Here is an 18,631-nt window from a genome sequence, read left to right on the forward strand (position 1 = left end):
GACAAGATGGCAGAGTAGAAGGATTTGAGCTTACTGTCTGTCTCGAAAACACCAAAATTACAACTAACTGCTGAACAGCTATTGACAAAAAAGACTTGAACCTACCAAAAAAGATATTATACATTCGAAGTTAAAGAAGAAGCCACAACGAGATGGTAAGATGGGAGCTTTTGGTATATAATCAAATTCCGTATCCACGGTCTCCCACACACTGGTAAGTAATTCTGTCACAGAGGTTCTCCCACAGGAGTGAGAGTTCTGAACCCCACGTCAGGCTCCCCAGCCTGGGGTCTGGCATAGGGAGGAGGAGCCCCAGAGCATGTGGCTTTGAAGGCCAGCAGAGCTTGAGTGCAGGAGCTGCTCAGGACTGGGAGAAACAGAGACTCCACTGCTGGAGGGCACACACGAGATGCCACAGCACTGGGACTCGGGGCAGGGCAGCGACTCTGGAGGAGCCTGGGCCAGACCGACCTGCGTGTCTTGGTGGGTCTCCTGGGAAGGTGGGGGGCAGCTGTAGCTCTCACTGGGGGACTCACTATTCACCTCAGCGAATAGTCCTCTCTGCAAGCTCTCCCGAAGGCTGCCCTTTTGGTGCCAAGACTTGACCCCACCCAATAGCCCGCAAGCTCCGGTATTGGGACCTGTCAGGCCAAACAGCCAATGGGTGGAATGCAGGCCCACCCACCAGCAGCCAGTCTGCCCACAGCCACCTCTAAACACACACACCCCTTTACGTGGCCTTGCCCACCAGAAAGACAAACCCAGCTCTAGGGGACAGGCAACCGGCCCTCCCACCAGGAAGCCTGCACAAGCCCCTGGACCAACCCCACCCACCTGAGGGCAGACACCAGAAGTGAGAAGAGCTATAGCCCTGCAGCCTGCAGAATGGAGACTGCAAACACAGAAAGTTAGACCCCGTAAAATATATATATATTCAGAGGAAGGAACAAGGCGAAATCCAGAAGAAAACTAAGTGAAATGGAGATAGGCAATCTGCCTGAAGGTGGAAGGATCTTTAAGGATAATTCTTGATGGGAGGGGCAAGAGTGGGCTGAGACAGTATACAGAGACCCATCCCCACATCCACTGGCGAGGTATTGTGGGTGGGGTGCCTGCCTTTATATCTGAACCCTGTGAGGAGGATTTTAAGTGGCCAGCTTTGGGATCCTTGCAAATGGGAGATGCAGCGGTCGGTGGGACATTAATCAGCTAAAAGTGGGCTGTCCTAGCTGTTGGCAGAGAAGCTGAAGGAGAGGTGGCTTTGTTGTGATGGAGATGCCCTCCCAGAATTTGGCAGACTATTTGTCAGACCTGTGACTGTTCCCAGGCATCAGATGTGGGGTATGAGAGAGAGAGAGAAAGAGAGTGAGTCTATGAATCTATCAGGGCCCCTCAGCAGACAGCACCTGGGGGTGGACCACCTCAGGGCTTCTCAGGGCTACAGAAGGAAGTGAGTAGGAGGATGAGCTGGAGCGGAGGGTATTACTCCAAACAAAGGACCTGCAGGTGAGAGATCTCCAGGAATCAGAGCTTTTATGAATTCACAAAAACTCCCAGAGAGTTATCTTTAAATGTTGGCCTGGCTCAGAAAGCGGGAGAATCTTCCAGTGCCCTTCTCTCTCCAACCGCCAAACCCTGTTGGAATCAGAGACAGCACCTAGGAGAGCAGGAGGGAGAAAGCAATCAACACGACCAACACCCCTTCCCAGGAAGCCGGCAGCCTGCTGCAGCCCGCCTTAGCCAAGGAGGACGGAGAGCCAGAACCTTGAATGAAGTTGGAAACTTTGGCTGTTACACAGGACTGACACGCTAAATACCACGTCACCTGGGGACTTAAAGTGACCAACGGACTTCTTATTACATAAGAGTAGTTAGAAAAGTTCTGGGATAATCCAAGATTTCATTCAGAAGTATTACAACTTGTATCCCCAAGAGCAAATGCAGATAGTCAATAGGTGCTTGGAAAGATGTTCAATATTGTTAATAGTCAAGGAAATGCAAATCAAAACCACAATGAGATATCATCACACTCCTGTCAGAATGGCTGTCATCAAAAAGAACACAAAAATTGTTGGCGAGGATGTCGAGAAAAGGGGACTCTCGTACACTGTTGCTGGGGTTGTAAAGTGATGCAAACACTGTGGAAAACAGTACGGAGGTTTCTCAAAAAACTAGAAGTAGAACTCCTATATGACCCAGCAATTCCACTTCTAGGTATGTATGTGAAAAAGAAAAAACACATATTCAAAAACATGCATGTACTCAATGTTCACAGCAACATTATTTACAAATGCCAAGATATGGGAGCAACCCAAGTCTCTATCAACAGGTGAATGGATAAAGATGTGGTGTGTGTGTGCATGCACACACACACACACACACACGTACATTTGGACGACTACTCAGCCATAAGAAAAGGAATGAAATTTTCTCATTTGGAGCAACATGAAAGGTTATTATGCTATGTGAAAGAAGTCAGACAAAGACTGTGTAATATCTCTCATCTATGGAGTCTAAAAATTACAACAAATTAGTGAATCTAACAAAAAAGAAGCAGACTCACCAGATATAGAAAACAAACTCGTGGTTACCAGTAGAGAGAGCTAAGGGAAGAGGGGAAATATTAGGGTGGGGGATTAAGAGGTGCAAACTATTATGTATAAAATAAAGTATAAGGATATATTGTACAACACAGGGGATATAGGCAATATCTTATAGTAAATACAAATGGAGGATAAACCCTCAAAATTTTTGAATCACTATATTTTATACCTGTAACATATAATATTGTGCATCAACTACACTTCAATAAAACATAAAAATTTACGAAATGGTGAGTGGCAAAAATGAAGCTGCATCACTGAATAGGGAAGGAAGAGTTGGGAGCACAGACTGAGAATGAATGAGGGGGAGAAGTCAGGGGTTAGAAGGGTTGGAGGTTTGAGAAGAGACACAAAAGTGTCATTTTGGTGAGTAGGAAAATGAACTTTCTAGGGAAATGCAACAGGGTCATTGGAAAATATTTGGAGCCCATCTAAGGTTTGTGGTTATGAAACTGAAGTAAGGCCAGCAACTGTCTGGAGTAGGAGCAGAGAGGGTAGAGATTTGGGTTTAAGTGGAGTGAAAGTGAAAGTGAAGTCACTCAGTCGTGTCCAACTCTTTGCGACCCCATGGACTGTAGCCTACCAGGCTCCTCCGACCATGGGATTTTCCAAGCAAGAATACTGGAGTGGGTTGCCATTTCCTTCTCCAGGGAATCTTCCTGACCCAGGGATTGAACCCTGGTCTCCCGCGTTTAGGCAGACTGTTTACCGTCTGAGCCACCAGGGAAGTCTGTTTAAGGTTTTACTGGACATGTAGGATTCAAGGGGAGGGTGGCAAAAGATTTGAAAGTGTTTTGAAGCATGTGATTATCAAGCTAGACCACGACATCAGAGTGGGCAAGGGGAGAGTGGGAGTGATGAAAAGGCAAAGGATGGAAGACCTACAGCCTTTGGAGAATTATATTTCAGTGGCTGGATGGCATCACTGACTCGATGGATGTGAGTCTGAGTGAACTCCGGGAGTTGGTGATGGACAGGGAGGGCTGACTTGCTGTAATTCATGGGCTTGCAAAGAGTCAGACACGACTGAGCGACTGAACTGAACTGAATAAGGTAAGTGTACTGGTGAGGGGATAGTTGGCCAAAGTATAAGATTGGTGTTGTTGATAGTGATGACAAGGTTCAGGATAGACCACTGTCTCAGTAGAGAATGCAGGGTGAGGGATATGATCACTGGATCTGAGAAACCTGTGTATTGGGCCAATCACTCTGGAACTGAGGACAGGAATAGGGTTGTGGACAGTGAGCCAGAGGCTGTGGCATGGCTGAGTGGTGGAGAATAACCTCCGGCTGATGATATTGCTGATGATACTCCAGAGTTCAGTGGATGAATTAGAAGCAGTGGTCATGGGACGAAACCCAGATGAGGCCAGAAAGGTGTCAGGATGCAAAATTTAACTCTTGGCTTTATGCAAGCGCAAGATCAGCACTTGAAAATGAGCAATTTCCTGAAATTTTCTGCCCGGGACACCTTGCTTTCCTCACTCTAGTCCCCGCCCTAGTAGACGGTACTAGAAGAGAAGGGACCAACCCTGCAGGAGTGGAGGGAGGTAAGCTTCCTCCTCTGTACTGATCTGGAAAATATAAAAATTATTGTGTGGAGTCTTCTTGAATGGGGCCTCTGCTTCAGAGCAATCCATGATGACAGTGGGGACTCAGGGAGGAGGTGTTGCTAGATCTAACCAGAAAACATCTCTTATGGTCCAAGATAGCTCAGGATTCTTAGACAATATATTCAGAACATGTGCTCTAGTGACCTCCAACTGTAGCATCTTCATGATCTATGGCAATGTTCATGCAGAAGCTATGCTCTTCCTGTGCTGCTCCCATCCCTGACTAAAGATAGGGAGGCAGGAACAAGAGCTGGGTCATTCTTGCCCAACAGAGTCCTCCACTGGGCAGTCTTTTTCCTGGGAGTCTCCTCCAACTTGACTGTGACTTTCTCAGAGCTGCAGTATGGTCTGAGGTTCTTCCTGTCTCATCTTCCTTCCTTCCCTCTCTCCTTCCACAGTGGGAGACCTGCATCACAGCCTAACGCTCTCTCTGCTGACTCCTGCTCCTTCCCTTTTATTCATCATTAATGTTGCTCCTGATAAATCCCTTGCACATCTAGTTCTGACTGGACATCAGCTCTTGGGGGATCAGAATGGGCACAGTAATCCTTTCCACACCACGGCAGGGTGTTGTGGGTGAACACCCTGTTGTCTTAGTCTGCAAGTTCTCTTTGGGAGAGATCCTGGGAGGGATTTTGAGAACTAGTGGCTGCAGGAAGTGTTGCAGCTGGCAGAATAAACATATCTAGAAGTGCTCACTATTATCCTCGAAGAGATCTCTATCCTGAGAGATTTAGACCAAGGTAAAACACGGTGTAGGCTCAGTCCAAAGAAGTCACCCCGTCCACAGTGCACAATGGGTGACTCAGGTGAGCACCACAGTCCACACACACGATGCCACTGGAGTGAAGCTGGCACTTTGATCCCTTATTTGTCAGTGTTCTGGAGACAGCTTTGGCTGCTCATTGATTTCTTTCTGGGGAAGACAACAAGGGGGAAGCCAGGAAGTTTCTCCCATAGTCCTCTGCTGCTCTGAGTGGCACCAGCAGAGTTCCTTGTTAACTGACGGTCACTTAGTATAATGCTGTGTGCCAGAAAAAGGCACCATGACACTTCTGGGTAAAGTCCCAGTTTGAAGAGTCTTATTGAAAATAGTGGAGTGCCAAAGTAGCCCAATACAATAAACTGATGGAAAAGGGGGCCATAAAAGGTTGTGGACTTGTCAAGAATCTTTGTCCATTTATAAGACGTGGTGGGAAACTGAAACTCAAGCTTGTAATTAAACTTTTATTCATTATAGAACAATTTTGAAGCAGAGGCAAGGATCTACTTGGTTTTAGGACAGTTATCACCAAAATCAAATCTTCAATAGTGCTTGAGAGCACTATTGAATAGGGGATAGGAGTTTTAACCATCTCATCAGTCAGAAACAGCTGGGTGATGGGTAGAGAGCTACGAGAAGAGATGACAATCTCACTTCTGGGTGGGACCCTTGGCACACCTCCTATAACCTTGGGGAAGTGATTCCTTTCCTGCAGACCTTGGTCCAGCAGCAATATATAAAAAGCCTGCAGATGGGATGATGGATGTATGGACAGCATGAGAAAACAGCTTCCTAACTCTGAGCAGGGGGCTATCTGGGAGTTTGTCTTAATTTGTATTCCCCCAAATCAGGAGCTGAGACAAGGATTTGGGTGTGCGTGTTAGTCACTCAGTCGTGTCTGACTCTGCGACTCCATGGACTGTAGCCCGCCATGCTCCTCCTTCCATGGGATTCTCTAGGCAAGAATACTGGAGTGCGTTGCTTAGGAGGCAGGTTTATTTCCAAGGTTATTCCAGGAGGCAAAAGTAAAGAAGCAGAGAGAGAATTAGCTAAGGAAGGGAGAAACTCCCCTCAAAGCTGGTTAGGGCTGTGGGCAACTGGGCAGGGCAGGGTCAGGGTGAGACCAGTGAGTCACCTAAGTAGAAAGGTAAGGAGGTCCTTACTTTCAGGATTGCAAAAGACTGGCCCTACATGAGGACTCGGACTTTCTATCGATTCTCCAAGAAACTTGATTCAGAATTGTTCCTCCACAGCTTGGGAGGTTAGGATATTAATTTATCTTCCAAATCCTGCATTCTTGCATTGGTTGAGGACTGTCCTTGAGGTTGTCAACATCTCCCCTTCCCTCTGCACTTCTGGGCTGCAATGTCTGTGTGGGGAAAAGTGGCTTTGGAGAAGGCCCTGAAGACCAAAAGCTGCAGAGTTCTATTCAAAGTCAGATGAGGCAAGGGATGTGGTGTGGGGCACAAACAGGACCCGCTACAGAGGCAACAGTTAGAACCAGACACGGAACAATGAACTAGTTCCAAACTGGGAAAGGAGTACATCAAGGCTACATATTGTCACCTTGCTTATTTAACTTATATGCACAGTACATAGTGGAGAAGGCAATGGTAACCCACTCCAGTACTCTTGCCTGGCAAATCCCATGGACGGAGGAGCCTGGTAGGCTTCAGTCCATGGGGTCCCTAGGAGTCGGACACAACTGAAGCGACTTAGCAGCAGCATCAGAGTACATAGTGAGAAATGCTGGACTGGATGAAGCACAAGCTGGAATCAAGACTGCTGGGAGACATATCAATAACCTCAGATATACAGATGATGCCACCCTTATGGAAGAAAGCAAAGAGGAACTAAAGAGCCTCTTGATGAAGGTGAAAGAGGAGAGTGAAAAAGCTGGCTTAAAACTGAACATTCAAAAAAAGAAGACCAGCAACCAGTCCTATCACTTCCTGGCAAATAGATGGGGAAACAATGGAAACAGTGACAGACTTTATTTTCCTGAGCTCCAAAATCACTGCAGATGGTGACTGCTACCATGAAATAAAAGTTACTTGCTCCTTGGAAGAAAAGCTATGACAAACCTAGACAGCATATTAAAAATCAGAGATGTTACTTTGCCAACAAAGGTCCATCTAGTCAAAGTTATGGTTTTTCCAGTAGTCATGTATGGACGTGAGAGCTGGACCATAAAGAAGGCTGAGTGCCAGAGAACTGGTGCTTTTGAACTGTGGTGTTGGAGGAGACTCTTGAGAGTCCCTTGGACTGCAAGGAGATCCAACCAGTCCATCCTAAAGGAAATCAATCCTGAATATTCATTGGTAGGACTGATGCTGAAGCTGAAGCTCCAATACTTTGGCCACCTAATGCGAAGAACTGACTCATTGGAAAAGACCCCGATACTGGGAAAGATTGAGGGCAGGAGGAGAAGGGGATGACAGAGGATGAGATGGTTGGATGGCATCACTGACTCAATGGATATGCATTTGAGCAAGCTCCAGGAGTTGGTGATGGACAGGGAAGCCTGGCATGCTGCAGTCCATGGAGTCGCAGAGTCTGATCCGACTGAGCAACTGGACAACAATCACAGTGGAGTCGAAACGGTAGGATCCAAGTGTGGCCTCCCACAGTGGACTTTGGAGGAGCTGCCTTCTATTCTGACCCTCAAAGTGCTGGTCGTGTCCAGAGAGGACCCCACATGTGGTGAGATGTTCCTTTGCACATGAAGCACGGTGCTTCCCACCCAACACGTACTCGGTGGGGGTGGGGTGCAGCGTGGTACTATGTGAGGACACCCTGGGATGTAGAGCGGCAGAATGGGCTCTCTCATTTTCTCCCCGTTTCTCTTTCTGCTTCTTTCAGTGGGCAGAGAGGGCATTTTTATCTCTGTTAACCCTCCTTGGTGAGGAATCTTTATTCCTGCTGTAGAGACAAAGAAGGTTGTTCAGAGAAGTTATGATATGTAAGCAAGAGAAGGTCTGGAATCAAAGTGGGACCTCTGGCCTCATCCAGAACTTGGTCCGGAGCACCAAATTACTTAGCTGATGAGTATTTCTGTGTGGATCATTTGCAGACATCTTCAGCTTCCAAGTGGTGCTGGGGCTCCCTGTTCTAACTACAAGAAGCATCTTTATTCAACAGGCACACACACACACATGCCTTTATGTTACTTTGTAATGTGATTAAGTCTGTAAGCAAGAGCAGCTGCATTTCTAATAATCAATTAACTCAGTTCTGCTCAGGGAAAAATAAAGTAATGAGTCTTCTTCATGCATACCCCTTTAGAATTTGTTCTTTGCACAATGAATCATATTGACCAAGCTTTGCTGTGGTTGTTGGTTCGACTGGTGTTTTAAAGGGCCAACAGTAGCCATGAACTTTCCTTGGTATAGATTCGATGCCCACAGGCAAATCCAGCTTTTCTTTGCCTGAACTCACTTGGATAATAAGTCATCTGGGGCTTCTCAGAGGAAGATGCTTGAAACATATTTCCACTTCAGGCAATGCTGCTGCTGCTAAGTCGCTTCAGTCATGTCCGACTCTGTGCGACCCCATAGACGGCAGCCCACCAGGCTCCCCCATCCCTGGGATTCTCCCAGGCAAGAACACTGGAGTGGGTTGCCATTTCCTTCTCCAAAGCATGAAAGTGAAAAGTGAAAGTGAAGTCGCTCAGTCGTGTCCGACTCTTCGCGACCCCATGGACTGCAGCCTACCAGGCTCCTCCGTCCATGCGATTTTCCAGGCAAGAGTACTGGGGTGGGGTGCCATTGCCTTCTCCGACTTAAGGCAATATATGAGTGATTTTCTAGAGACAGAGTGACATTGCTGATATTTGGGTCCTAGGGAGCATTTATCTGGAGGAAAAGGACTGGGAACTGTCACCAGAGATGTAGATGGAAGCTGGCACCCTTGTCCATGGTGTGGGGGGGCAGAAGGTCGGGTGGCGGGGGGTGGGGGGGACATTCTTTTTGAGTAGATTTGGTGACCAGTGGTCAATGTACATGAGACACTCACAAATCCATACTTCAGGTCCCCATTTGGCACAACCCCATCCTTAATCTCTCCCCCCAAATTCAAAATTTCTGTAACCTGTCACTGTTACCAGAGAGATCTTTAGAAAGCATGAATTTAACTCTTAGGTTGAATACTCCCCGGGCATTTTTGTCTGCCTAGCCTTCTTTTTCTATGCTGGAGCTATCAATCAAAATTCCCCTCCCTTTTCTTGCTGGAGGTGGGCCAATCAGATGCTCTCTCTTTGAAATCTGAATCCTAACTGGACGCTAACCAAAAAAAGAAAAGTAGATACTGATTGGTCCTGACCCCATGAAGCGATTGTCTATTGGTGCCTAATACCCAGAAACCTGCCTAGCCCTGGCTGCTTTCCTTGCTGTGCTCAGCTTTTTAGTTCCATTCTGAGTTTTCCTGCAGTCATCGAGTACATTTTATGCTGGGATGGGTTTCTGTTGCTTGTAACCAAATAACTCCTACCGACATAGAAATTGATGCATGGAGATGGGTGTTATTATTAATAGACCTTAAAGTGTGGCATTGGTTAAGATGAGCTAGGCTAGCACTGAGAATCTCCCATCCCCCTGGTCTAAATCTAGAAATTTCTGTCATGCTGTAACCTGTTATCACTGGAGACTCAGACCACCTACCTCATGCAGCAGGAGTTGAAGGACCTTGATAGAAAGATCTGTAGAATTTGGAAAGGTGTGGGCTACTTCTCGCAGGTTTAGTAAAGGTACACACACAAAAAACAAACTTTGCCTCAACTGGCTGATATGAAAACAGAAAGGGAGGCCTTTTCTAACACTGGCCAGCAGCCCAAGATCTTATAATCATGCCTTGGAGAGTGAAAAAAATCCAGCTTTCTGTCCCCAGCTAATATTGGTGGAGAATAGGCGGGGAGAACTGGAAACAGTGGTGTGCTAGAGCCAGCTCATACTGACTCAAGTCGACATCGCTTCCCAAGTCTGCCTTCAGGGATGTCACATCGGTAGCTTGACATGGGCCGCGGTGGGAGTGTTTACATCGGATAAAACAGAAAATGCTACAAATAAGTGATTTCTTTTTACTCCTGAAGATCTAACTGTTTAATATTTACCAGCATACTGATGACTGGAAAATTAGAGACAGAGGTAAGAATGGAGCTGGGAGAAGCCTCACTCTCCCCTCCTCCCACCTCCTTCAAAGGATCCCATCCCTGTGCTCTTACCAGGCAAAGGAGATTATTACTCCAATCTAAAGAGCTGCCAATGGAATACAGACTGGGATAGGGGAAGGTAAGCTTCCTCTGTACCTCTCCACCCAAGCCAATTTTTTTGTTAACAATATCTCTGTATGGTGGCTGCCTGCAGTCAGGATGCACGCAATTCAGCTGAGGGATGAAGAAGGGCAAATCATCTATTGCTAAAAGGCAGTAATGTCCAGTCCCAATTTTAGATTGAAAGACCATAACCCGACAAGATCTAATGAGTTGGCAAAATGCAAGAGATAGAAATCATACTAGTGCTTTGAGGGAGTTGTATTGCCGCAGAAACTTCAGTCCAGGGAAATAATGGCCTGTGATTGCTCAAACCTTAAGACAGCATGCAGGGCTCACTGATAACCAACAGAAAGTACAATATGCTGTCCGTTCCTTAGGAGAAATTGCTTCCCGGTGCTCCTGTCTCGAGGGAGTAGGAGAGAGGATGAGGAAGGCTCCCAGAGGCAGGACCAAGAAATCATTCCACTGTCAAGGCCAGCAGTACATGCTCCGGGTACACTGTGGGCTGGCACTTCTGGATCTGGTTTCTCTTTTTCTTAATAGAGATTGTTATTGAAGTTAACATATTTATCCTATACTATTGTCTATGTGAGGGCTTCCCAAGTGGTGCCAGTGGTAAAGAAGCTGCCTGCCAATGCAGGAGACATAAGAGACACAGGTTCGATCCCTGGGTCGGGAAAATTCCCTGGAGGAGGGCATGGCAACCCACTCCAGTATTCTTGCCTGGAGAATCCCATGGACAGAGGAGCCTGGTAGGCTATGGTCCATGCTGCTGCTGCTGCTGCTAAGTCACTTCAGTCATGTCCGACTCTGTGCGACCCCATAGATGGCAGCCACCAGGCTCCCCCGTCCCTGGGATTCTCCAGGCAAGAGTACTGGAGTGGGCTGCCAGTGCCTTCTCCACTAAGGTCCATAGGGCGGCAAAACGCTGGACACGAATGAAACAACTTAACAAGCACGCCTCGTCTGTGTGATGGCTAGCCTTTGGAGACTGGGCCAAAAGGAGCTAACTTTGGACTGTTTAAGAAGAACAAAGTTAGACTAATAGTGTTAATTTACTTTGACATTGTTCTCAGTGCTGGGGATACATCCATGAGCAAGTAGAGTCCATGCCTTCACAGGGCTTACATCCTAGTGGGGAAGACAGGCAGTGAGCAAGTACATATATAACATCTCAGAGGGTGGTAAATGCTGGATTGGGCTGGTAATTAGATGGGTTGGTAAGGGAAGAATGGAAGAAAGTGTGGGAGTGCGCAATGTGGATACAATGGCTGAAGGAAAAGCAAGTTCCAAGGGTTTTGTCCTGAGGCAAGACTATGCCCAGTGTATTTAAGGAAAAGCAAGGAAGTGTGGCTGAAGCATTGAGAGTTGGGCTGAAGATGAGGTCAGAGAGGAATAAGGGTAAGATTATGTAAAACATGCTAATAACATTTACTTGGAGAACATAGAAGCCACGGGTGGATTTTGAGCTCCGGCGGCTGTTTGAGAATAGACTGCTGGGGACAAGAGTGGAAATGGGGGACCAGTTGGAAGGCTATTGAAATAATACTTGTGAGAGAGAATGGCTCCTTGAATAAGTCGGTAATTGGAAGTTTCCTTTCTCCAGAATTTCCTTTTCTGTTACCTAAGATAGAACTCCTAATCCTTTTAAAAATCACCTCAGATAATCCAAGTCCAAGATAGAAATACCACAATTCAAAGCAGCAGATAGTAAATACTTCTGGGAAAAGGGAGGAGAATCCAACCCAAGATATTAAAAAAATTTAACTTGTGAGCTGTATACACACAGAAAAGTGCATTAGATATATATGTTTAACTTGACACATATGGTGTCAATGGTTATAAAGACAATACTTGTAAAGAGAACCAGCTAGGTGGGAAATGAGAACACTGCCAAAGACCTAGTCACAAATGCCTCCTTCCCCCCATCAGTAACCTCTACCCCGACTTTCATGAACTAATTCCTGCTTTTCTTTATTCATCCCCAAACAGTATATTTAATTTTGCCTGATTTGAACCTCATAAAATCATATAGTATATATAGTCTGGTGTCTGGCTATTATGTCTTTAAGATTCATCTATAGACATGCACAGGGCTATACCTCATTCATTCTCATTACTGCATAAAATTACATTTAAAGAATACACCAAAATTTATTAATTTATTCTACTGCTGATGGACATTAGGCTGTGTCTAATTTGGGTCTGTTATGAACAATGATAATAAGGAATCTTGTTCATGTCTCCTAGAGCTTGTGTGCATGGATTTTTCGAGGTTTCATACCTACCAGTGGAAAACCCATGTGATGAGTATATGTACTTTAGTAAAGTACATAGTAAACTCTTAGTAAAGTTAAACTGTTTTCCAAAATGCTTATGCCAATTCGCATGCTCCAGCAGTGCATTAAGCTTCCTGTTGCTCTATATCTTAGCTGACACTTGATTTTTGTTATAGATTCTATAAGTTTTACAGATTTGATAGATGCATAATGATAGAGCACTATGGTTTTAATTTGCATTTCCCTGATTACTAATTAGGTTGTGTGTTCTTTTATTCATAAATAATCATCTTACTAATCTGCTTCTGTGGGTGCTTGCAAACCCCCACAAGCATTTGGGAAGCCTCTTTGGTCTCTGATGGGTCAACTGTGATAGGGAAAGTGAGGCCCAAGAAAATCTGTGTCTGTGAAGCATGTAAGCTGGACCAGTCTTTAGGTTTTGTAACTGAATACATGGGAAATTTTATGAAATGATCAAGCACATATCAATGAATTGACCTGATCCTTGTCTCATCATGGCAGAGAATGTCCCAAGAGTTAATAGAAGATCACAGTTGTCATTCAGAGCCTTTATGTCCTATGCTGTCACACAAACCTCTTACTCTCTTTCATCTCAAGCATGCCATGTGCCCTTGACCTGAATGTCATCCTCTGACAACCCTTACTCCCTCCACTGCATAAGTCCAATGAATCTTTGGGGGATTAATTCCCATTATGCCTTGTGCGTAGAGCAGGGGCTGTCAAATAATAGGTACTTAATATCATTTGTAGGATGAATTAAACAAAGCATTGGCCTTACCTTTTATCTCCCAGATCATCTTTCTCAAAATGTCTCTTTTCTTTCACTTACACTAATTATGGAGTTCTGGCCGGAGGGGAATGTGAAAACCTTCCTCCTTAAAGTCTATGAGATGTCAAATAGGCTCTGGAATATATTCAAAAGCAGCCTTTTGGCTAGACAGCAGAAAGATTTGGCCGTTGCTGCCTCAGAAGAGAGTGTTTTCTTCATCTCAATTGGGACAGGGCATTACTGAGTTCTACAACTTGGAATGCAAGGGCTACAGAGACTATCCATTCTGCCTCCTGCCACCATGGGGAAGGAGGTTCAGAAGTGAAAGAGTTTGGCCCAGGTCAGCCAGGCGAGCAGTGGAAGAATTGGCTAGGATGAGGACAAGCTCCCAGAACAGTGCTCCTTCCTGTCTGCCCAGCTTTAGCTGCAAACTGCAAGATATCAGGAAACTTGAAAGTGAATGAGACATGATTTATGGCACATCAGTGTCACATAATTTTTTTAAAATGATGCTTTGAGTTATAACATTGGTTTTGACATATCTTTAAAAATATTAATTTTAATGGATAGCTCAGAGGCCTTTCATGACATAGACCACAGGTATTATCTTAGGCCAGAGTAGTTGTCTGGCAGCTGTCAACATGCAGTCATGCAAAATCTTAAATAACACTGCCAATCTCTATGTGCTGTTTTACAGAGGACAACCTTGGCCCTTTAGCAACATCCTTGCCATATATCTTTGAAAGTTCTGGTCCTGAGATGTTTGTCTTGGTAAAGATAAGCTCTAGTCACCATCAAAATAAAAGGACCAGGGACATTTTCTGGAAAGTAAGGGAACCCACCATCTGATACTGAAATTGAAAAAGGAAGTCACTGTGGAGATGCCCTTGGTTTCTGACTCCTGTTGCTGTGTGAGGGTTTCTCCAAAGGTGGGTACCAACTGCATTCCCTGCCCAGTTGTGACACTGTGACTAGTGGCATGCATTGGTGAGTCGGTGGTGGTAAGGTATCACAGAGCAGCGGGCACATCAGAACTGGACATGCCCACGCTGGAGGGTCCACATGAGGGCCCAGCGGCTTCTCTACTGACAGCCTCCCCTTCATTTTGCATTGAGCTGGACGTGCTTAAGTTGACTTGACCACTAAGGCCTCTAGTGACACTGTCGTAGGATGGTGGGAAAGATGTGGTGGAAGCAGTTTCAGATTTGTCTGGGAGCGCACAGTTCTCATTTGCTATGAGCACAGCAAAGCCTTCCTCGGGGAGTGCTGCCTCCTCCTCAGCCCTGGGCGCCCCCGCAGGGCTGGCAGCCGTCCTGGAGCGGTGTTGCATGTAGCTCCGATAGGCCTTTTGGATGACAGTGGCCGAGATGTCTTCTTGCTTCCATCGGAGGGTGGTTGCTATTGGTTCATAGGATGCTTTTGAAAGATTAGTTGCCATAAATTTCTCCTCCATATTTGCCTTCAGGGAATCCAACTCCCCCGATTCTCCCAGGACTTTCTTGGTGAAGGCAAACAGGATGTCCAAACAGTGGATCTTATCTCCAGGGACCAAGGGCAGGTCCATCTGGATTAATACACTCCGATTGGGTTTGGGGATTCTCAGGGGGCCAGACAGGGCGTCTGCAAAGTCTGAGAGGGCAGAGAAGGTGATGAACTGGGTGGCCTCTGGGTCAAACTTCTCCCACGTCTCGTAGAACATGTCGAAGTCGTCCTCACTCAGGGGCTCCGTGCTCTCCTCCGTGGCCGCATTGAAGTTCTCCAGAATCACTGCGATGTACATGTTGACCACGATGAGGAAGGAGATGATGATATAGGTGGTGAAGAAGATGATGCCCATGACAGGGCTCCCGCAGTCCCCTCTGGTGCTGTTGTTGATGGTCAAGTTGGGGTCGCAGTAGGGGGGCCCCGTGTTGAGGATGGGGCTGAGGAGCCCATCCCAGCCCGCCGACGTGGTGATCTGGAAGAGGCACAGCATGCTGTTGGCGAAGGTCTGGAAGTTGAACATGTCGTCGATGCCAGCCTCCCACTTGACGTAGGCGAAGTTGGCCATGCCGAAGATGGAGTAGATGAACATGACGAGGAAGAGCAGCAGCCCGATGTTGAAGAGCGCGGGCAGGGACATCATGAGGGCGAAGAGCAGCGTGCGGATGCCCTTGGCCCCGCGGATCAGCCTGAGGATGCGGCCGACGCGGGCCAGGCGGATGACACGGAAGAGCGTTGGGGAGAATAAACTTCCAAGTGATGAAACAATTGCAGAGAACACCAGGCCTTTAAAAGCAAGGGAAGATGGTCTGATTAGTACGTCCAACCATGAGCCCTGACAAAGTTGGCTGTGATCACACCCCCTCATCTCTGCCCGTGTGGACTTTTATGCGAGCATCTCCATTCAAGCACTCTGGGCCCTCTGAGCTTGGCACTAAAGTACTTGGCCTAAAGTAGGGGCTCAGTAACTGTCCATTGCATAAATCTGTCTCCTTTGAGTCAGGCTCGCCCTTCCTACCGTGTTCTTATCTTTCCCTACATCCAGATACCTTGCTAGTCAACCTCCATGGTTCTGCTGTCATTTCAACTGGATGTGACTGCGTCTGTGCCACATGCTGACAGTCCTTTGTCTGTGACACAGACCTGGCTCTCCCCTGAACATTCAGCCCTCAGGTCATGCCTGTTCTTCCACCCTGGTCCCATGCTCTGTGAGAGCCGGGACCCTCTATGATTCATATCCTTATCTCCTACTGCGAAGATTGACTCAGTTCCTGGCACATGGTCCTATGGATAATTGTACAGAGCCTGGAATAAATTATAAGGGGCCTGAGGAGTTGGGCAACTTGCTGACAGCTAAAGCAGAATGGCTTTGAATGGCCAGCTGTCTACATAATGGCTTTTATTTGTTTCTTTCGTTTCCAGCTGTGTTTGAACTCTGTGTTAGGGCCCAGAGATGAGTTTGTTTAGGGTCAGTTACAGCACCTCAGTCCAAACTATGAACTGGAATTTGCATGTCTCCTTGTGTGATATCCAACTCAAAGATTTGTCTTGAGGACCTGAAGAGGCCAGTTAAGACCACCAAAGTTTAGGCAAGGCCTTTAGGTCACACAGGATTCAAAACCTCTCAGGAGAAATGGTGAGGGGGTATGGTAGACGCTCACTCTCCTTGCCAGGGTGCCCTTGATCCAATTCTCCTACTTGTCTTTTGTCATATGAATATGGATAGTCATGGTAGTATGTTGGAAGGAAGAAGGACATGGGAGGAGAACTGGGAAATAATTATAATTTTGTATTATGAAATCTTTATGAAAGCCCCTCTCTTAAAGTCCAGTTTAACTGGGGCATTTTCCCATAGTGTGAGGTACATTATGTGTTTTTATAATCTACTAAGATTCGGAGAAGGCGATGGCACCCCACTCCATTACCCTTGCCTGGAAACTCCCATGGACGGAGGAGCCTGGTAGGCTGCAGTCCATGGGGTCACGAAGAGTCGGACACGACTGAGCGACTTCACTTTCACTTTTCACTTTCATGCATTGGAGAAGGAAATGGCAACCCACTCCAGTGTTCTTGCCTGAAGAATCCCAGGGACCGGGGAGCCTGGTGGGCTGCCGTCTATGGGGTCACACAGAGTCAGACACGACTGAAGCCACTTAGCAGCAGCAGCAGCAGCAGCAAGATTCTGCCAACCAACTAGTCTACCTCTACAAGGGAGAATGAGTCTTCATACTTGTAACAATTAGATATTCCAAACATGTCTTATCAGTGGGAAGGAAGAAAGGCAGAGAAGACAGAAGCATGGCTGAAGGGTTCTTGCACTTGTTTTCAAGCTGTCTTTTCTGCCAGTGGTGGTGTTGCTGTGTAGGTCAAAGGAACTAGTTGTTTAGGTGTCCCCAAGATAGAATGGAGTGCTTTGTGTATCTTTTATTGCTATGGTACTGATATGGGAAGTCACATAAGCAAGCTCCCTTCTCTAATATAAAATAAAAAATGGCTTTCAGAGTCTCTCACTTTGGAAGGAAAACAAACAAAGCAACCCTTCCACCCCCAGAAAACCCAGCAGCAATAGGAAAACAAAACAAAAAACAAAAATAAATTTCAACTCCCCAAACAAGCACAACCCAAGGCTGTGTTTCAGCACCAGGAGAGAGAGACTGATTAAGTGCTGCCAGGTTGTATTTAGAGGCTATTAGCTCTTGATGGTAAATCAATGGAAAATTAAATCTATAGCTATGCTTTGACATGAAAAGTAAGCAGGTCATGATATAACAGGTCAGGATATATTTATATTGCAAAGTGAAGCTGCTGTGCTGGGATTTGGCCTTTATAGGGCCGAATTTTGGCAAATCACGCGAAGGCCAGGGACAGTCTCTTGGTTGTTGGTAGGAGGCTGTTAGTTTGTTAAAAAGAACATTGCTGCTGCTGCTGCTGCTAAGTGGCTTCAGTCATGTCTGACTCTGTGCGACCCCATAGACGGAAGCCCACCAGGCTCCCCCGTCCCTGGGATTCTCCAGGCAAGAACACTGGAGTGGGTTGCCATTTCCTTCTCCAGTGCATGAAAGTGAAAAGTGAAAGTGAAGTCGCTCAGTCGTGTCCGACCCTCAGCGACCCCATGGACTGCAGCCTTCCAGGCTCCTCTGTCCATGGGATTTTCCAGGCAAGAGTACTGGAGTGGGGTGCCATTGCCCCTGGTCTAAATTCAGCTCTACCTTTCACAAACTATATGACCTTGTATAACTTCCTTAATTCTGAAGCTCCATATTAAATGTATAAAATGACTATAGGAAACTCCTTCCCAGGGTTGCCATGGAGAGCCATGGATCCCAGCCCAGTTCTCAGAACTCAGCAAGCACTCAATTATATGGTGGCTGCATTACCCACTGGAGCCTCTGAGTCCATTCATTTTCTCTGAACAACATCGACCCCCAAGTACTGGGCCTGTCATTTACCACCACCCAGACTAGGTCATAAGAGCACTGACCTCTTGGCATCGGTCCCCTGACTTTTCTGTCACTCATATTCCCCGAGTGGATAGTTACACAGAGTTAATTCCAGACCCTTGACTTAAGAATCTCCTCTGAACAATCTCCTTCTAGTCTTTCTGCACTCTTCTGGCAACCACCTCCTTTTCCAGAAAGTATTTTATGACTCACCTCACACCACACCACCCACTCTCTGCTTTGAAGGCCATAAAGATAAGACCCACTGGAAACTCTGTCATCTTAGATTCCCTACTGCCCCCTGCCCCCCACGTTCTGACGATGGCGGTGCACACAGCACGTGCTGGAATACTCTTCATGGCAGCATGGAGAAAGCCAGTGGAACCTCTCCC

At 46.5% G+C, this 18,631-nt stretch overlaps 1 protein-coding gene across 3 annotated transcripts in view; it reads right to left on the reverse strand.

Moving 5' to 3' along the window:
- Positions 1-14,009: 14,009 nt before the first annotated feature.
- SCN10A (sodium voltage-gated channel alpha subunit 10) overlaps positions 14,010-18,631 on the reverse strand; it is an 88,845-nt gene continuing 84,223 nt past the window's right edge. For all 3 annotated transcript variants that reach the window (XM_070777259.1, XM_070777258.1, XM_070777257.1), the window contains one exon: positions 14,010-15,585. In XM_070777259.1, the coding sequence (XP_070633360.1) occupies positions 14,327-15,585 (1,259 nt within the window). In that variant the 3' untranslated portion in view covers positions 14,010-14,326. The remainder of the gene's footprint in view (positions 15,586-18,631) is intronic.

This window comes from Bos indicus, chromosome 22, assembly GCF_029378745.1.
Source record: "Bos indicus isolate NIAB-ARS_2022 breed Sahiwal x Tharparkar chromosome 22, NIAB-ARS_B.indTharparkar_mat_pri_1.0, whole genome shotgun sequence".
Lineage (NCBI taxonomy): Eukaryota > Metazoa > Chordata > Mammalia > Artiodactyla > Bovidae > Bos > Bos indicus.